The following is a 20,492-nucleotide window of genomic DNA, read 5'->3' on the forward strand; positions in this document are numbered from 1 at the left end:
TGCCCCGGCAGCACGTCCTCCTACTGGACAAATCCGTGCTTTAGAAATGATCACTCTACCATATTCACAATAAAAGCCAAATTTAAACTGACATTCAGGACTTTCCCTGATCTGATCACAGCTTACCTTTCCAATTTCTCCGTTGTGCCTCATTCACTCCAGATTACTTGCCATTTCCCAGACACATTCCCCAGAAAGTGCCTTTCTTCCTTACCTTTGCTCTTGTCTCCTCTGCCTAGCATGCCTTATCCCCCATTATTGTCAAAATTTTACTCATCTTTCAAAACCTACTTAGAACTCACCTTCTACTAGGCTTCCCAGATCCCTCTCCTCCATGTTCTCTCATTGCTTGTCTTTCGTGCCTTTGTCATAGCTACCCTACCAGGATGAATAAGGGAGGATATGAACTCCTTGATTTTGTCCTATGCCCTAGAAACCTCTGACACATATAATACTCCTGATACCACTGTAGCCACCTTCCCTGTCTGCACAATAGCTCCTGCCCTTCCTCACACTTCAGTGATTATTCCTCTTGACCTGTAAATGTTTGGTGGGGAGGACTGTCCCATACAAATTCATTCTCAGGGTTTTTAAAAAGTGAAGCCTTTATGAAATATTGTTAGAGAGAAAGTAAGGGTGACAGCAACCCAGAGGCCACAGGCAGAGTGCTAAGACCATCAAAAGAGGGGAAGAGAAAAAACATGATTTGGCTAATAGTAGCAGAGTATAACTGGGATACTTTATCTAGTAACAATGTGGATAACTCACTTGGTTAATGGAAGTATGAGGCTTAGTATGAACAAAGCACTGTAGATAATGACAACCATTGAAACCTAATAAGGCTTATATACGTGAAACAATAACAATGTAAGGCAAGATATAATACGTGATACAAGTTCAGAATCTTCTTTCCAGGCTCTGGCCAATAGCAAGTACAAACGAGGATAGTGAATCCAGTGAGGATCAAAGTGTCAACTTGATTGGTGGAGAAATTGATAACCTCCAACATGGCAGGCCCTCTATTAGAAGTTTTGGGTAACTAAGGCCAATTATGCCTTAAAGCCGAATGGAACCTCTTCTCTCCCACACTGAATCTAAATCTTGAACTCTGTGTGCTTTCCTGAACCTGAAGAGAAAGGTGATCTTTGAAATAGACACCCAAGTCTATGTGCCTCTAGAGCTGTGAAGACCACAGATGTGCCTTTACAAGCTTGGTGGCAAGTCAGAGTCACAGAATGGGTTGCTTTCCTTACGTGAAATTACAGGAAAGTCTCACTGGACTCGAGAGTAGGCAGTGATGGGGAATCTACACAGTGGGGAAGAAAGTTGTGTAAAAATACTTACCTATAAATTACCAGTAAAATGTGGACCAATGAATGTTCTGGACTTTGACCAAATTTGTCATACTTCCATGGGGTGTAGAAAGAGGAAGAGTTGACAGAATTTCCTTCCCTTTCTGACGGAGGGATATAAACATTCCTCTCTAAGTACCAAATGAAGAATAAGCAGTGTTATAGGAATTCACAGCAGACATAGATCACCCCAGGATGGGATGATTAGGTCATTTCCCAAATGCCCTATGGGAATGTTTGCCATCAGTTGCCAATGGCTGCTTTCTTCAAAGGTTTCTTCTCAAACTAGGGTCATAAGGCCAAAAGAACAAGAGCTTTTACCACCACTAGGAGTCCCCAGAGGGACACACTAAAGAAGAATCTGTCACAGTAAATACTGTCTTTTTTTTCCCCGGGGGCAGCTGTTGGAGGAGACACCTGCTGAAAGGCCCCTAAGGCTTACAGACAAAGGCATGTAAATTTGGCATTTTCTGTAGGTCATACTGGAGTTTTAAAATTCTCTCAGAAGTATCTCACTTAAGTATGGTCACGTAAGGTGAGGAGTCCTATGTCAGAATAGTCATATTGACAATTATTTGGGAAGGTGAATCTTGCTTAGAAGACTCAAAACTAAGCAAATAAGTTACCAGTATCTAACTACAGTAGGTCCTGAATTACATGGTAAGTGGGTATTAAAATCATTTCTTAAGTCATGTATGAGATGCATGTTAATTTGGAAACTAATTCTTGATGATGTAATAATCACCTTTTATATCCCACAGGCATTTAGAAGAAATGCACTCACTACGAGCAGCAACCTCTGCATCTGCCTGATCATATTTAAAGGAACAGAGAAATATTTGTAATTAATCTGCCCAGTAAATACCAGCTCATAGCACTAGGCAGGTGCGTGTCTAGATAAAATTTCTTGCAGCTAATTTAAACTTTCTACACACACCAGTAGATAATCTCAATGTAAATAATATATTTCTTCTTGACCCTTTAACATAAAGCCAACATGTACAGGAGGATCTTGACTTGTATTCTGTATCACATACGTTTCTGTGTACTTTTATCATTTGTGGATAGACTTAATAAAGCATATCTGAAAATGGCACCTTTGGTAGAGCTATATATTTTCCTGAAATTCAGATTAAATGTAATGGTGAGTGGAATTAAGTACCAGTTTTCCCATTTAAAGCCCCAGCTGCTTATTTTTTTTAATTTTAAAATTTCTCACCTTTTATAAAATATGGGAATCCATTTTTCAGTACATTTAAATATTAAGTTTTCTTGAACTAAACTACACAGACTACTGCATTTGAAGAAAAGACCTTTATTATGGGGCAGTATGTGATCCCTTCCAAATTATTCTGAAGCATTAAATTTCTGTTCCATAGTGGTATTTTGTATCATCATTGATTTGTGTTGTCACTCACAAAGGGGAGGGGAGAATCACAGAGTATGTTATTATCTCGATAAAAAATTGACCTATACTTGACCAATTCCATAGGGAAAAAATGTTTACCTTTGGTACTTTCCTGTAAGTTTGACAAAATTAGTATAAAATATGATTCAGTATGTCATGAAAATAAAAATACTATGTGAAAATATGAAACAAAATTTAACAAATTAAGGTTGAAATGACTCATTTCCCACTTAGAGAAATTTCAGATTCACCTCTTAAAATGAAAGTGTTTTTTTAAAAACTATTAATATAAATGACATAGTTATTAAATAGTAACCCCCTTAAGCATTAAACATGATTGCCTTCATTAATGATTTTCTTGGTACTATTTAAATAAGATTTTTAAAAATAATCTGTCTGCTAAATATTAAGAATACTTTATGACACAGTCCTTCTAATAGGATAGCACCAAAGATATGCTAAAAGGGATTGTTCTAGCATTGAAAACTAACCCTAGGATATAAAACATTTTATAAAGTAACCGACATTAGTCAGGAAATACAGGGTTAAAGAGTAGATTGGTTTCATATGTAATCCAAATTATGTAGGTATGTACTTAATGCTATTAAACCAGTTACTGTATGTTTGACCTCTTGATATACTAAGCTTTTGCCTTTCAGAACAGCTGGGTCTGCTAAGAATCATTTCCCAGTTCTCTTCATTGTAGATCAGATGACTCTCGCTTTATCACCCTTGGAGGCCACATGAAGGACAAAGCAGCAAGAACCACACACAAAACTAATGTTTATATTGTGGGGGGAGGGGATATACTTGGCCCTGATCTTCCAATGAACATAACAGAAGAGACCAATTGAGACTTGAAACCATTGTGTTACTCGAACCATTATTTAGTTATATCCTATCCATCTCTTTCTTTCTATTGAGGCTCCTTTGGCTGTCTTGACTTTTGTAAATGTTTCACTCACTTAGTTGTGGTTTATCATTTGGACAGAATGCTACATCGGGGATTTTTCTCCCCTCCCTAGGGCCTCAAGGGAAAATGACTTCTGTATGCCTCTTATATGATACATGAACATACACTCCATTCTCTTCATTTTAAGAAGCAAACCTAAGTTTATTGGCAACTGAGAAAACTGCATTTCTCAGAAATGCCTCTTCCATCTAAAATGTACTTGAAAATAATTTAGAAGGTTCATTTTTTGATAGGTATATTAGTGAAGAAAGTGAAAAATCTATCTTTAATATTTTTGCATAACCTGAATATCTTTATGTTAAAGCATCCCTATAATCCTGAATTTAGCTAAGAGAAATGTTTGGAATTGGCTACTTCTGTGATCTTTATTCATTACTGGATATTTTTGGTATTTTGGAACCTAATTGCTCTAAGTTCAAAGTACATTCTTAAACTGGTTTTTAATAGATATGAGAAACACTTATAAGACAATTGCTACAAGTCTCTATAAAAGTAACTCAATATGACTAAATCATCTGAAAATGTGCATATATTTACAGAATTTACCTTCAGGCTACCTTGAATACAGGTGCATTCTATTTTACTAATGTTTATATAAAACTTTTATTTTTAAATAATAAAGTTTCTCTATTCCAACTATTTAGAAGTTATAACTTAAAATTTCATTTATTTAAATCAACATTCTGTGTTAAACGCAAGTATACTATTACAAAAAAAAAAATTTTTTTTTAAAAGAAGGCTACACCAGCCAGCCAAGATGCTGACATTTGGGCACACTGATTACAGATGGTGACCATGGACAGCGATGTTCCTGCTGATTCGGCAGCCATTCAAGGCTGCTTTTCTGTGCTGACCTGCCCTTTGAGTCTTTATGCACATTTGCTTTGAGAAAGAAATACTTCTTGATTTTTGCTTTATCTAAACCCACTTCCTTTATCAGACATATACCTTCTTGCATCAGCATGCAACTATCCATATCCAAAACCAAATTTTCTTTGTGTGTATGTGGTTTGATTTGCACTGTTTTAAAATACACCACCATTTAATATGCCTTAATGGCTATCTTATGAAATAAATATATTCACTAAAAACTAGGTTGATGGTAAAATGATTGTTTTATTTTTATCACAGAGACTAAAAAAAACATATCTTTATATGAGAAACTACAACATGGATATCATACATTATTTCTACCAGTTGAATACTACAGTAAAGATGGGCTTAGGCCAATATAGAGTGATACAGTATTAACAAGACAAAGTTAACATGAAGCATGATATGAACCAATGCTTTGGCAGTGGTAACCTTGAACCATGTCACAAGAAAGAATGATAGAATCCCATATAATGCAATTAACTTGAAACAGAATGATTCTAGAAGTTTAGAACTAGTGATCATGAATAATTAAAAAGACTTCACTCAAACCACCTAAGATTTAAAACTTAGATTTAAATTCAAGAAAGTTCTTTTTTTTCTCCTTAGGTAGGAAAATTCATTTTTTAATTGGATTCAAGTAAATCTGCATTCTTGGAAATAAATAAGAATATAGTTTAATCTTTTTGCCTTGTTAAAAAAAATTCAAATTTGCACATGTAATAAGGCATGTTCAAACTTCACAGTTTAAATTGCCTTCTCAGTAATTAAAAAGATTATCACAAATCTAATTCCCTGAAAAATAATTTATAAACTTCTTTATTTGCATTGTAAAATGTAAGGAAAACTAAATTTGAATACCAAAATTTGTGATTTCCTATAAAAAGAAGGGGCTCAATTCTCCCAGTAAGCTCACTATATGGTCTGATAAAGTAGATTTAGACAAAGCAAAAATCAAGAAATATTTCTTTCTTTTTCTTTCATTTTTGAGATGAGGTCTTGCTTTTAATTTTTTTTAGAGATAGGGTCTCACTATGTTGCCTAGGCTAGTCTCAAACTCCAAGGCTCAAGCGATCCTCCCCCCTCAGCCTCAGAGTGCTGGGATTACAGGCATGAGCCACTGCGCCTGATCAAGAAATCTTTCTCAAAATTTTCAAGACATAATTTATAGAGTGCATTTCCTAAGTAAACACTGGGATTAAGGACATTTTTCTCTTCTTTTCCCACTTGAATAGCTGTGAATATTAATAAAACTACAATATGTTTTGGCCAGGCAATAGATACAAAATAAAAGCAAGCCTCCATTGGTCTTTGGTCCTGACATATGTTTATTTTGTGTGGAAAACGATGACTTTTCACCATTTCCTTTCCTATAGTTCCATGATTCTTAAAATGATAATTTCATTTATACACAGCAAAAAGTTCACAAAACCTTTTAGCACTGTTCATATTTTCACATTTGTGTAGGAATACAGCTAGTTGATTTTCTTCTGATTTCTTCCATTTTTAGAATCCCACATGATTATAATATTGAAATATACCAAGAAGAATAGGAAGTTCAAGCAGGATACAAAACACACCAATACAGAAAATAAGTCCGGTAATTTCTGAGGAGGATCCAGTGTGACAGTCATCAGCGTCAGAAGGACCATAGTGATTACTGAGACAAGAAACTATAAGGAGGGGAAAAAAGTATTATTAAATAGTATAGAAGGTAAACTTAATGTAATGATAACACTGATTTATAGCTATAAAATGAACAGAATTTAAGGTGAGGGTTGAGGGTCTAATCTCTTCTGGTAGATCTCAACTTTGGCTTTACATTAGAATCATATGAGGGGGTTTTAAAAATCTCAATGCCCAGGCTACACCCCAGACCAATTAAATTAGAATCTCTGGAGTAGCCCTCAGTACTTTTCAAAGCTAAGTGATTCCCATGTGTAGCCAAAGCCTGAGAACACATGTCTCATATTAATACTTCATACCACCCAGGCACTGAAGAAAGGTATTTGGGATAGATGTTACTGCTAGTCAGGGTTAAATTCATGGCATCCCCTTGGAGCCCTGGGTCCCTACAGTATATAAAATTCTAAGCTAATGGGTACAAAATACAGTTAGAAGAAATAAAACCTAGTGTTTGATAGACCAGTAGGGTGAATATAGTTACTCTATTGTACATTTCAAAATAGCTAGAAAAGAATAATTCGAATTTTCCTAGCATAACGATAAATATTTAAGGTGATGGAAATCCCAATTACCCAGATTTGATCTTTACTCATTATATGAATGTATCGAGTTATCACACGTACCCCAAAAATATATACATCTATTATGTATCAATTTGCAAATTTCAAGCTAATCCTAAGAACTATGAAAAAGTTTTCCATGGCAAATGGAAAATTACATTTCATATTCACTGAATGCTTCCAATGAGCTCATGCTATAGTAAAGAACAGTGGAGCATATGAAAGAAAATGTAGTCATCTGGCCTCAAAGAGTTTTCCATTTAATTAGGAGAATGTTAAATAAGATTACAAGGTCACATTTGATTAAATGCCAAAATGAGCAGTAAAAATAATTATCACATTTATGTAATTGTGTAGTCAATTTTCTTCTCTAGACCAGTGTGCTGTACAATGGAACTTTCTGCAGTGATGGAGATGGTCTATATCTGCATTCCAGTACAGTAGCTGCTAACCACATGTGGCTATTAAGAATTTAACATGTGCCTACTGTGACTGAGGAACTGAATTTTTAATTTTAGTAAGTTTAAATTTCTACATGTGTCTAGTGGCTACCGTACCCATTTAGCTCTAGACTGTAAGCTCCTTTAAGGACCGGCCAGATCTTAACTGTTTCATCCCTAGCACAGTATGTAAGTATACAAAAGCTGTGTGAGTAAACGTAGAAAGCTGTGAGAAACAGTAGTAATGTTCACAAAAGAAGTGAAACATAAATGGAACCCTAAAAGATGCTTTAATGGCTACATGATGGCAGTATTGGTAAGATCTGAGTAGAGAGTAATGCAGTGGTCATTCCAGATGGAAGAATGAGAAGGACGGGAGCCAAAAAGCCTTACAGACAGGTATAAATAGGCTGCAAGTGTCCTCAGAGGGAAAAATCTCTGAAGCAATCTTAGTGAGAAGTGATAATTTCAGTTGATTTTCAAGAAAGGTAATTCAGTAGAACTGGGACAACTGAATAAAGTTGACTCCTACCTCACACCATATACAAAATTAACTCAAAATGAATCAAAGGCCAAAATATAAAAACTAAAACTACAAACCTCTTAGAAGAAAATATAGGAGTAAATATTTATGATCATTGGATTATATAATGGTTTTCTAGATACAACAACAAAAGCACAAGCAATGAAAGAAAAAATTTAGACATTGGACTTTATCAAAATCAAAACTTTTGTGCTATAAGCATTACCATCACAAAAGTAAAAAGGCAATACACAGAATGGGAGACAACATTTGCAAGTCATATTACTCGTCATATATCTAGTAAGGGGCTCGTATCAAGAATGTATAAAAAATTACAACTCAAACATTAAAAATTAAAAATGGGCGAAGGATTTGAATAGTCATCTCTGCAAAGAAGATACACAAATGGACAATAAGCACATGAAAAGATGCTCTATATCATTAGTCATTAGGGAAATGCAAATCAGCACTCCAATGAGATACCACTTCACACCTACTAGTATGATTATAATTAAAAAGACGATAATATCCTGGTGGGGTGGCTCACACCTGTAATCCTAGCACTCTGGGAGGCCCTGGCTGGAGGATCCCTTGAGCTCAGGAGTTCAAGACCAGCCTGAGCAAGAGTGAGACCCCGTCTCTACTAAAGAAAGAAAAAATTAGCTGGGCACGGTGGCACACACCTGTAGTCAGGAGGTTGAGGAAGGAGAATCGCTTAAGCCTAGGAGTTTGAGGTTGCAGTGATGCCACTGCGCTCCAGCCAGGGCAACAGAGCAAGACTCTGCCTCAAAAAAAAAAAAAAATACAAAAATAAATAAAAAAAAAACATAACAAATGCTCTCAAGGATATGAAGAAATTGGAACCCTCACAACGTTCTTGGTGAGAATGAAGAATTATGAGGCGCTTTTTGAAAACAGTTTGGCAGTTTCTGAAAATGTTAAATATAGAACTATCATATGACCAAGCAATTCTATTCGTAGGTATGTATTCGAGGGAAATAAAAACATCTGTGCATTCAATACCTTGTACACAAATGTTCACAACAGTATTATTCATAATAGCCAAAAAGTGGAAACAACCTAATGTCCATCAATTTAAACAAAATGTGATATACCCATATGATGGAATAAACTTGGCAATAAAAAGGAATAAAGTACTGATACATGCAATAACGTGGATGAACATAAAAAACAAGTTAAATGAAAGAAACTGGTCATAAAAGACCATATTTTGTATGATTCCATGTTATGGACTGAATTGTATCCCCCTTATAGTTCATATGTTGAAGCCCCAAGCCCCAATGTGACTGTATTTGGAGACAGGGCCTTTAGGGAAGTAATTAAGATTAAATGAGATCCTAAGAGTATGGTCCTAATTCAATAGTGCTAGTGTCCTTATAAGGAAAGGAACTAACATCTGAGATCTCTCTCCATGTGCATATTAATACAAAGTAGAAACCATGTGAGGACAAAGCAAGGAGGTGGCCATCCACAAGCCAGAAAAAGAGGTCTCACCAGAAATCAACCCTGATGGCACCTTGATCTTGGACTTTTAGCCTCCTAACTGTGAGAAAATAAATTTCTGTTGTTTAATCCATCCAGTATGGTATTTTGTTATGGCAACCCTTGCAGACAAATACACTCCATTTATATGAAATGTCCAAAATGGGAAAATTTATAGAGACAGAAAGTATATTAGGGGCTGGGGGTTAGGAGTGAGGATACAATGGCAAACGACTGCTAATGGGTACAGGGTTTCTTTTGGAGTGATGAAAATAATCTAAAATTAGATTATGTTGACAGTTGTACAAATCTGTATACACACTCTAAAACATGAATTGCATACTCTAAATGGGTGGATATATGTGAATTGTATCTCAAAAAGCTATAAAAGAAAAGAAATTTCAATAATTTGAAAATTACTGAAATGCTGAAAAATATATCGTTCCTTAAAAACTGAACAACTTACCAAATACCGTATAATTCTGGGAAGAAATGTAAAACATGGAAGATACTTCCTAACAGAAATGGAAAAGGATTTCAACCGCAGTTCTTCTTCAGATGTCTTTTCAAATATTGAAAAGGAGGATACACAAACTATAAAAAATGCCATAATTGTCACAACTGAGGGCATTAGGAGTTCATCCTTCAATAGAAGAGGTAGCATACTGTAAAGGAAAATTAAAATCAAAAGAGAATCAATACAAACCAGTCACTTTGTAAAAGAATTTTAAATTTGTTTAAATGAATCATATTGAAAATATTAAATGGAAATTGGCTTGACTTACCTAAATGTTGACACAAGTAAAAACCAAGTAGACATGAAAGGAATTTCATTTAAAACTAAGCAGACTGGTCTAAAATGATAAAGAAAAAAATTTTAATATTATAGAATATAATTTCAGGTCCTACTTATAAAACATATAAACACATTTTATCTGTCTGATTTTCAAGGGTAGTTAAAAAAAAAAAAAGCCAAGAAGTTCTCCCTATGAACTACTGATTGATTTTTTATAGTAGTCCAAACTAAATTAGTCTAGACAGAAAGTGTCAACTCCTTATAATAAGTGGAAAACTGCTGCTTCCAGTACACCATTAATGGAATATTTTTCTCTCTATCATACAAACAAGTAGCTTAAGGAAAGGATCAGATAAACAGATCTGCACATTCAGAGAAAGAAAGCTTTTTCATATATTTCATACTACTTGGTAAATATGAAATAAATTTTCAGTATAGTTGTTTTCAAACTTCTCTCTTATGATCCTTCATGTTACATATTACTCAGCTAAGTTAAAAACCAGAGGTATGACAGACAGGATCATCATGCCACTGAAAAGGACTACAGACAAAGAAGAGTTATAAATGGAAATAAGTTAATAATACTAAAATAAAAAAGGAAAAGATTAGTAGTAAGAGGCTACATGAAAAGGGCAGTAGTATAGGTACAGGAGACATAATGTCAATAGATAGAACCACTGCCTTTATCAAAGAGCTGTTTAGGATCATAGCTCCAAGATCTGCGACCTTACCACAACCCCTGAGCCAATACCTCTGGATTCAACTGTGGCGATGCTCGAGGAGAAAGGGGTTAGTTAGAAGCCCTGAGTCCTAGTCGCAGCTCCTTACACACTGTCACTCCTATTTAATTCTTGGCAATTTTAATACATACATAGATAAGCCTTCCAATGCGCCTCATTTGCTGGATGGAACTCCTCTCTTCTGGTGATCTCATCTTCAATCCTATCCCTTAAGGTCATGCTTCAGACTACAACCCATCCCTGATCACACTTCATGACCTCTACTCTGATCACTATCTCTTACTTTTTAGGTACTCCAACTCCAACAATCTTTTGATCCCACCAAGAACTTTAATCCATTGCTCCTATTACCTTTTCACTTTTTCTCACCCCCATGGCCTTTTCCCTTTTTACTCATCTTAAATCCAAAGGTCAGTCATTATAATCACTCCCATTCATTCACTCTTAAGCCCCCAAGCAAGGAAGTGATCTTCACCAGACAAAACCATAGACTTAGAAATACCCAACTCTCTCCCTGAACTTACTCCCAATCATGCTGAGCAATTGTTCTGGAGAAACACATTTACCCAAACTGACTGGTCTCACTTTAAATACATGATCATGATATTCAAGTGCCCTGTAATTCCTATATATAATATTTCCCTAGTCTGTTTACACTATCTCTCCTTAGAAAAATATTTCACACCTTCTCCTCTCCTCATACTTGAACAGCTCCAACTCACTCTTGGCTGATGACTTTACCTCTCACTTCAATAAAAAAACTGAAGCAGTTAGAACCTTCACAGATACCCACCATCACATCTACTCCCTTCCCAGCACACGTACCATTACACTCTATTCACTCCTTTTACTGAAGATGAACTATTCATATTTCTGTCCAAAGCCAATTCTTGCCGCCCTCCTATATCATCAGTTTTCCTTCTCTGTTGATCATTCCCGTGCCATTATTGCTCCTCTCTTAAAACAAACCTGTCTTGACCCTATTGTCTCTACTAGGTATTGCCCTATTTCTCTGCTCCTCTTTTCAACAAAACTCCTCTAAAGAATAGTCTACTTTCCTCATATCATATATAAAAATTAACTCAAATTAGATGAAAGACCTAAATATAAGATCTAAATCCAAACAACACTATCAAGAAGGTAAAAAGAATGGGAGAAAATATTTGCAGACCACATATCTGATAAAAGTTAATATCCAGAATATATAAAGAACTCCTAAAACTCAACAAAAAGACAACCCAACTAAAAATTGGGCAAAGGATTTAAATAAACTTTTCTCTGAAAAAGATATACATACTGCCAACAAGCACGTAAAAAGATGCTCAATATCATTAGTCATTAGGGAAATACAAATCAGAACCACAGTGAAATACCACTTCATACCTACTAAGATGGCTATAATCAAAATAATGGAAAATAACAAGTGCAGTCAAGGATGTGGAGAAATTGAAGCCCTCACACATAACTAGTGAGAATCATAATGGTATAGCCATATGGAAAACAGTTTGGTGGTTCTTAAGTTAAATATAGAATTACCGTGTTACCTAGCAGTTCCACTCCTGAATATGGACTCAGGAACTGAAAACAGGTGTTCAAACAAAAATTTGTACATAAATGTTCACAGCAGCACTATTCACAATAGTCAAAGGTGGAAATGACCCAACGCAACATCCATCAACTGATGAATGGATGAACAAAATGTAGTATATCCATACAATGCAATATTATTCAGGTATAAAACAGACTGAAATCCTAATATGTCACAGATAAACCTTGAAAATATTATACTAAGTGAAAGAAGGTAGGCCTCATCCTATATGACTCCATTTATATGAAATACCCCGAATAGACAAATCCATAGAGATTTGCAAAAAGCAGATTCGTGGTTAGAAGAGAGGAGGAGGGGAAAATAAGGAGTGATTGCTTTGGGTATGGTTTCCTTGAGAGGTGATGAAAATGTTCTGGAAGTAGATAGTGATGACAGTTGCATAACATTGTGAATGTACTAATGGTAAAATTTATGTACTTTACCAAAATTTTTAAAAATAATTTTAAAATTTTAAAAATTTCTCTAACATAACCAAGAAGTATCCATACTTGTCTTCAGTTATTCTCCTCTTTTAATTTTTTTTATTTTTGTTATGGATACATAACAGTTGTATATCTTTATAGGGTACATGTGATGCTTTGATACAGGCATACAATGTGAATTAACCAAATCAGGGTAATTAGTGTGTCCATCATCTCAGGCACTTATCACTTCTTTGTGTTAGGAATATTCCAATTCCATTCTTTTAGTTATTTTAAAGTATACCCTAACTTACTGTTGATTATAGTCACTTTGTTGTGCCATCACATATTGTTCATTCTATCTAACTATGCTTTTGCACCCATTAACCATCCCCACTTTATCCCCTCCTCCCTGCTACCCTTCCCAGCCTCTGGTAGACATCATTCTACTCTGTTTCCATGAGATCATTTGTTTTTAGTATTTATCTCCCACATATGAGTGAAAACATGCTAGATTTGTCTTTCTGTGTTTGGCTTATTTCACTTAATGTTCTCCAGTTCCATCCATGTTGTTGCAAAACGCAGGATTTCATTCTTTTTCGTGGCTATATAATATCCCATTGTGTCTGTATACCACCATTTCTTTATCGATTCATCTGTTGGTAGACACTTAGGTTGATTCCAAATCTTGTCTATTGTGAATAATGCTGCAATAAAGGTGGAGCACAGCTATCTTTTCGATATGCTTATTTCTCCTCCTTTGGATATGTATCCAGCAGTGGGATTGCTGGCTCATATAGTAGTTCTATTTCTAGTTTTTTGAGGAACCTCCACACTGTTCTCCATAATGGTTACACTAATTTACATTCCCACCAAGAGTGTATGAAGGTCTCCCTTTCTCCACATCCTCACCAGCATTCTTTTTTGCCTGTCTTTTTGATAAAAGCCTTTTTAACTGGGGTGAGATGATATCTTATTACAATTTTGGTTTGCATTTCTCTGATGACTAATGATGGTGAGCATTTTTTCATATACATGTTGGCCATCTGTATATCTTCTTTTGAGAATGTCTATTCAGATCCTTTGGCCATTTCTTAATCAGATTATTTGATTTTTTCCTATTGAATTGTTGGAGCACATTATATTCTAATTATTAATTCCTTTTCAGATGGATAGTTTGCAAATACTTTCTCCCATTCTGTGGGTTGTCTCTTCACTTTGCTGATTGTTTCCTTTGCTGTGTAGAAGCTTTTTAGCTTGATGTGATCCCATTTGTCCAATTTTGCTTTGGTTGCCTGTGTTTTAAGGGTTATTATTCAAAAAGTCCTTGCCCAGACCAATGCCCTGAACCATTTCCCCAATATTTTCTGTTAGTAGCTTCATGTCTTAGATTTAAGTCTTTAATCCATTTTGATTTGTCTTTTGTATATGACCAGAGATAAGGGCCTAATTTCATTCTTCTGTATGTGGATATCCAGTTCTCCCAGCACCATTAATTGAAGAGATTACCCTTTTGCCATTTTATGTTCTTGGCACATTTGCAAAGATAAGATGTGTAGATTTATTTCTGGGTTCTCTATTCTGTCTATTTGTCGTTTTTATGCCAGTACCACGCTGTTTGGGTTACTACAGCTCTGTAGTATACTTTGAAGTCAGGTAATGTGATTCCTACAGTTTTGTTCTTTTTTCTTAGGATAGCTTTAGCTATTCTGGGTCATTTGCGGGCCCATATAAATTTTAGGATTATTTTTTCTATTTCTGTGAAGAATGTCATAGGTATTTTGATAGGGATTGCATTCAATCTGTAGTTTGCTTTGGGTAATATGGACATTTTAACAATATTGATTCTTCCAATCAATAAGCATGGAATATCTTTCCATTTTTTTCAATTTCATCAATATTTTATACTTTTCATCATAGAGATCTTTCACTTCTTTGGTTAAGTTTATTCCTAGGCATTTTATTTGTAGCTATTGTAAATCAGATTTCTTTCTTAATTCCTTGTTCAGATTGCTTACTGTTAGCATAAAGAAATGCTACTGATTTTTGCATGTTGATTTTGTATCTGCAACTTTACTGAATTTGTTTATCAGTTCTAACAGGTTTTTTTGTGTGTGTGGAGTCTTTAGGTTTTTCTAGATCTAAGATCATATCGTCTGCAAATAAGGATAATTTGACTTCTTCCTTTCCAATTTAGATGCACTTTCTTTCTTTCTTTCTTTTATCTGACTGCTCTAGCTAGAACTCCCATTACTATTTTGAGTAACAGTGGTGAGAGTGGGCAGCCTTGTCTTATTCCAGATCTTAGAGGAAAGGCTTTCAGTTTCTCCCCATTCACTATGATATACTAGGTATGGGTCTGTCACATATGGCTTTTATCGTTTTATCATCATATTTTTTTTACCTCAATAAGTTCCTTCCATATCCAGTTTTTTGAGAGTTTTTATCAAGATGTTGAATTTCACTGAATGCTTTTTCAGTATCAAATGAAGTGATCATATGGATTTTGTCCTTTGACCTGTTGATATGATGAATCACATTGACTGATTTGTGTATGTTGAACCATCCTTGCATCCCTGAGAGGAATCCCATTTGATCATGATGAATAATCTTTTTAATATGTTGTTGAATTCAGTTTGTTCATATTTTGTTGAGGATTTTTACATCTATGTTCATCAGAAATATTGGCTTATAGTTTTCCTTTTTTGTGTGGTTTTGGTATCAGGGTTATACAGGCCTCACAGAATGACTTTGGGAGTATTACCTCCTCCTCGATTTTTTGGAATAGTTTAAGATTGGTATTAGGTCTTGAATGTTTGATAAAATTCAGCAGTGAAACCATCCTACCCTGGTCTTCTCTTTGATGCGAGACTTTTTATAACTGTTTCTATCTCATTACTTGTTACTGGTCTATTCAGGTTTTGGATTTCTTCCTGGTTCAATCTTGGTAGGTTGTATGTGTCTAGGAATTTATCCATTTCTTCTAGGTTTTCCTTACTGGCAAATGTTGCTTATGTCTCTAATGATCCTCTGGATTTCTGCAGTATCAGTAATGTCTCCTTTTTCATTTCTCATTTTATTTATTTGGGTCTTCTTTCTTTTTAGTTAGTCTGGCTAAACGTATGTCAATTTTATTTATCTTTTCAAAAAACCAACTTTTCATTTTGTTGATCTTTTGTATTGGAGGGTTTTAATTTCATTTATTTCTGCTCAGATCTTTATTATTTCTTTTCTTCTACTAATTTTGGGTTTGGTTTGCTCTGTTTTTCTAGTTCTTTGAGATGCATCATGAGGTTGTTTATTTGAAGCTTTTCTACTTTTTGATGCAGGCACTCATTGCTATAAACTTTCCTCTTATTACTGCTTTTCCTGTATGCCATAGGTTTTGATATGTTGTGTTTTCATTTTCATTTGTTTCAAGAAATTTTAAATTTCTTTCTTAATCTCTTCATTGACCCCACTGGTCCATCATTCAGGAGCATATTGTTTAATTTCCATGTGTTTGTGTAGGTTCCAATATTCCTCTTGTTATTGAAGTCTGGTTTTATTTCATTGCGGTGAGAGACATGCTGCCAGACGTATTAGACTCTGGCGGACGTCTGCTAGTGTCCATTAGTGTCCACTGCTGTCCACTCATCATGTCCACTGCTGTCCACTCATGTCCACTGCTGTCTACTGCTGTCCACTACTGTCCACTCATATCCACTGCTGTCCACTGGACCACTGCTGACCAATACTGTCCACTCATGTCCACTGCTGTCCACTACTGCCCACTCGTGTCCACTCATGTCTACTGCTGTCCACTACTGCCCTCTCACGTCCACTCATGTCCACTACTCTCCACTGCTGTCCATTACTGTCCACTCATGTCCACTGCTGCCCACTCACATCCACTGCTATCCACTAATGTCCACTCACATCCGCTACTGTCCACTGCTGTCCACTCACATCCACTGCTGTCCACTGCTATCCACTCACGTCCACTGCTGTCCACTACTGTTCACTCATGTCCACTACTGTCCACTCATGGACACTGATGTCCACTGCTGTCCACTCACATCCACTACTGTCCACTCACGTCCACTACTGTCCACTGAAGACTGCTGCCAGACGTATTAGATCTCCTTTATATGTTTTTTTTTTTTCTTCCTTCCTTGAGGACCTTTATCTGTGACCTTTAGGAGTTTGACTATTAAATACCTTGAGGTAGTCTTGTCTGGGTTAAATCTGCTTGGTGTTCTATGACTTTATTGTACCTGAAATTTGATATCTTTCTCTAGGTTTGAAAAGTTCCCTGTTATTATTTCTTTGAATAAACTTTCTACCCCAGTCTACCTCCTCTTTAAGGCCAATAACTCTTAGATTTGCCCTTTGGGGGCTATTTTCTAGATCCTGTAGGTGTGCTTCATTTTTTTCCCCCTTTTTTCTCTTCTGGCCTTGTATTTTCAAATAGCCTATCTTCAAGCTCACTGATTCTTTCTTCCGCTTGGTCAATTCTGATGTTCAGAGACTCTGATGCATTTCTCAGTTTGTCAACTGAATTCTTAAGCCCCAGAACTTATGCTCGCTTTTTGTTATTTCAATCTCTGTGTCAAATTTCTCTGATAGGCTTCTGAATTCCTTTTCTGTGTTGTCTTTAAGTTCATTAAGCTTCTTCAGAACAGCTGTTTTGAATTCTTTGTCTGAAAGGTCACATATCTCCATCACTCCAGGATTGGTCACTGGTACCTTATTTAGTTCGATTGTTGAGGTCATGTTTTCCTGGATGTTCTTCATGCTTGTAGATGTTCGTTGATGTCTGGGCATTGAAGAGTTAGGTATTTATTTTAATCTTCACAGTCTGGGCTTGTTTGAACCCATCCTTTTTGAGAAAGCTTTCTGGATGTTCAGAGGGAATTGAGTATTATGATTTAAATCTTTGGTCACTGCAGCCATATCAGCACTGAGGGTCCCCCAAGCACTGTAATGCTGTGACTCTTGCAGACTCCTGGTACTGCCTTGGTGGACTGATTTTTGGTTCTTCTGAAGGTGCTTGCTTTCATGGATACTTGTTGAATTTGGTGTTTATGCAGAGGTACGATCGCCGGAGGTTTCTATTCAGCCATCTTGCTCTGCCCCCTCTCCTCATTTTTTTTTAAACCTACTCAAATCAGGCTTTTCCCTGCATTACTCCAACACTGGCCTTGTCAAAGTCACCAGTGACTTCCCTATTTCTAAGGCAAATAATCTGTTTTCAGCCCTCATCTTATTTGACCTATTAGCAGCATGTGATACAATTGATCACCTCATGTCCTTAAAACACCTTCACTCAGCTGTCACTCAGCTTCCAGGATGTCAACTCTCATGGTTTTCATCTTACCTCATTGGTCTTTCCTATTCACCTCTCATCCCAGTCCTCCTAAGACTGTGGCTCAGGACTCAGTACTTAGTCCTCTTCTCTGTCGATACTCACTTCTTTGGTGATCTCGTCCAGTCTCATGACTTTAAATATCATCTCTACTGACAAACTCCTAAATTTACATCTCTAGCTTAACCTCTCTTTAGAACTCCACTCATATATCCAATCCAGACTCATATCCAAATGCTGACTCTACACCTCTGCTTGGATGTCCAAAGACATGTTAAACACTCAGGAACCTTTTACCCTGTCCACACCTAGCCTAATCCTGCTCCACCTGCAGTCTTCCCCATTCAGTCAATGGCTGTTTCATGCTTCTAGTTCCAGGCCAAAAACCATACACACACCTTTGATTTTTCTTCTTCCCTCACAAGCTACACCCAAATCATCAGGAAACCTTCTGGTTCTACATATACTAAATCCAGAAACTGTTCTCACTTATTCCACTATTACTATCTTGGTCCCAGTCACCACCATCTCTTACCTGGATTATGGTAATAGCCTTCTGCATGGTCTCCATGTTTTCTACACTTGCTCCATATAATCTCTACTTGACCCAGAGCCAGAGTGATTCTTTTAAAATATTAAGTCAGATAATGTTTCTTCCTCAAAACCCTCCTACAGTTCCCTATTCCCTTCAGAATAAAAGCCAAAGTTCCTAATATGGCCTACAAAGTACTACATGATTTGGACCCCTGTTACCTCTTTGAGTATTCATGTCCTAATACTCCCCACTTTGATCACTCCACTGTAGCCACACTGGCCAGTTTGTTGTTCCCTAAACATACCAGGCATACTCCCATCTTTGGGCCTTGGCACTGGCTGTTCCCACCGTCTAGAATGTTATTCTCCCAGATATCCATACAGCTAACTTCCTCACCTCCTCTGAGCCACTCTAATACTTTCAGTGAGGCCTACCTTAACATCCATATTTAAAATTCCAACCTGCACCTGCATCCCCTCCTCTAGTACTCCCAATTTACCTTGCCTTGTGTTATTTCTTCTTCATGGCATTTATTATTACATAATATTCTAATACACTATTTAATGTCTTGTTTTTATTTTTTATTAGTGTTTATCCTTGAGAATGATAGCTAAGAAGGCAGGGATTTTTGTCTGTTTTGTTCACGAATATATCCCATGTGCACAGAATAGTGCCTGACACATAGTAGGCACTCAATAAATATTTATTGAATGAAATATATGCTTAATAATAGATTAGCTGGGACCAGGTCAAGAGGAACTTTTAATGCTAACTTTAAAGTCTTTTGATCAAAACTGTATTAAAGCCATGCACTGTTACAAATAATCTGGGTAGAGTTGTAGAGAATGAACCCCCAGAAATTCAGGGTCTGAGAATTAATCTGGTCAGATTACAGATCTTAAATAGGCTGGCTTTCTATGAAGTAGAAATTCTGGGGAAAATAAACATATTTGGAAGTAATATCTCACCATAGTTTCATCCACTGGCACCAGGGATTTGTGTAGCTTCATTCTAGCTTCGTAACAGTAGTGAGATCTAACTCAGGTTTGGGCTTCAGGGGATGGCATTAAGCAGTCCTCTCAGTCTGCAATGATATGAGACTATTTTGTTCAGAGCCAAGAAGCCTTCCAGATAGGCCAGCCCAGCTTACTGGAAAGGTCTGCATTAAGGTTTTGGTCCAAAGCTTCACCAAATACAAGCAATACTGCCTTCCATTTGTCATTGGTCCCTCTGTATGCCTATCTTCTATGGGATCCCAGTGAATACAGGGTGAGCAGTAGAGTAGTGGTGGGTTGGGACTGACCTAGGGGAGGATTCAAGTATTCCAAAGTATTCTGGGCAAACACTATTTTAGTATTAGGATATTGGATATTATACCTCCAACTGCCACCCAGTTCTTTCTATGAAGACCAGGAAAAAAATTTAATGCTCCTAAAACAAAGTAGTCTGGTTAGGGATTGCCAGTAGAGTCTAAACAAAGGTTATGGCAAAAAAGAAACAGAAAGGAGGCAACATATAAAAGACACCATGGAAGCAAATGGAGAGAACAAGGCTACTGAACAGATGTGGAAATGAATAAAATGAAAAAGGCAAAGATGGCAAACAGGCTGCAATCTGAGATAAGCCTCTTTGGAGGACATAATTTTTATTAGCATATAGAAAATGTAAATGAAGAATAATAATTCTACCTTTTTTTAAAGTATTATATATTATAAAGAAGTAATGTCATAGATATTATCAGTCTAG

General features: G+C 36.2%; 2 protein-coding genes across 5 annotated transcripts in view; one reads left to right on the forward strand and one right to left on the reverse strand.

Annotated features, from left to right (window-relative positions):
- LOC123635569 (integrin subunit beta 3 binding protein) overlaps positions 1–2,448 on the forward strand; it is a 79,032-nt gene extending 76,584 nt beyond the window's left edge. Inside the window, exon 8 of the mRNA XM_045547849.1 lies at positions 2,114–2,448. Within this exon, the coding sequence (XP_045403805.1) occupies positions 2,114–2,121 (8 nt within the window). The 3' untranslated portion in view covers positions 2,122–2,448. The remainder of the gene's footprint in view (positions 1–2,113) is intronic.
- Positions 2,449–5,916: 3,468 nt separating this feature from the next.
- The window catches only part of ALG6 (ALG6 alpha-1,3-glucosyltransferase), a 55,211-nt gene continuing 40,635 nt past the window's right edge, over positions 5,917–20,492 (reverse strand). For all 4 annotated transcript variants that reach the window (XM_045547850.1, XM_045547851.1, XM_045547853.1 and 1 more), the window contains exons 13-15: positions 10,104–10,172; positions 9,785–9,983; positions 5,917–6,279 (exon numbers count right to left, since the gene is read on the reverse strand). In XM_045547850.1, the coding sequence (XP_045403806.1) occupies positions 6,082–6,279; positions 9,785–9,983; positions 10,104–10,172 (466 nt within the window). In that variant the 3' untranslated portion in view covers positions 5,917–6,081. The remainder of the gene's footprint in view (positions 6,280–9,784; positions 9,984–10,103; positions 10,173–20,492) is intronic.

Source organism: Lemur catta, chromosome 3 (genome assembly GCF_020740605.2).
Source record: "Lemur catta isolate mLemCat1 chromosome 3, mLemCat1.pri, whole genome shotgun sequence".
Lineage (NCBI taxonomy): Eukaryota > Metazoa > Chordata > Mammalia > Primates > Lemuridae > Lemur > Lemur catta.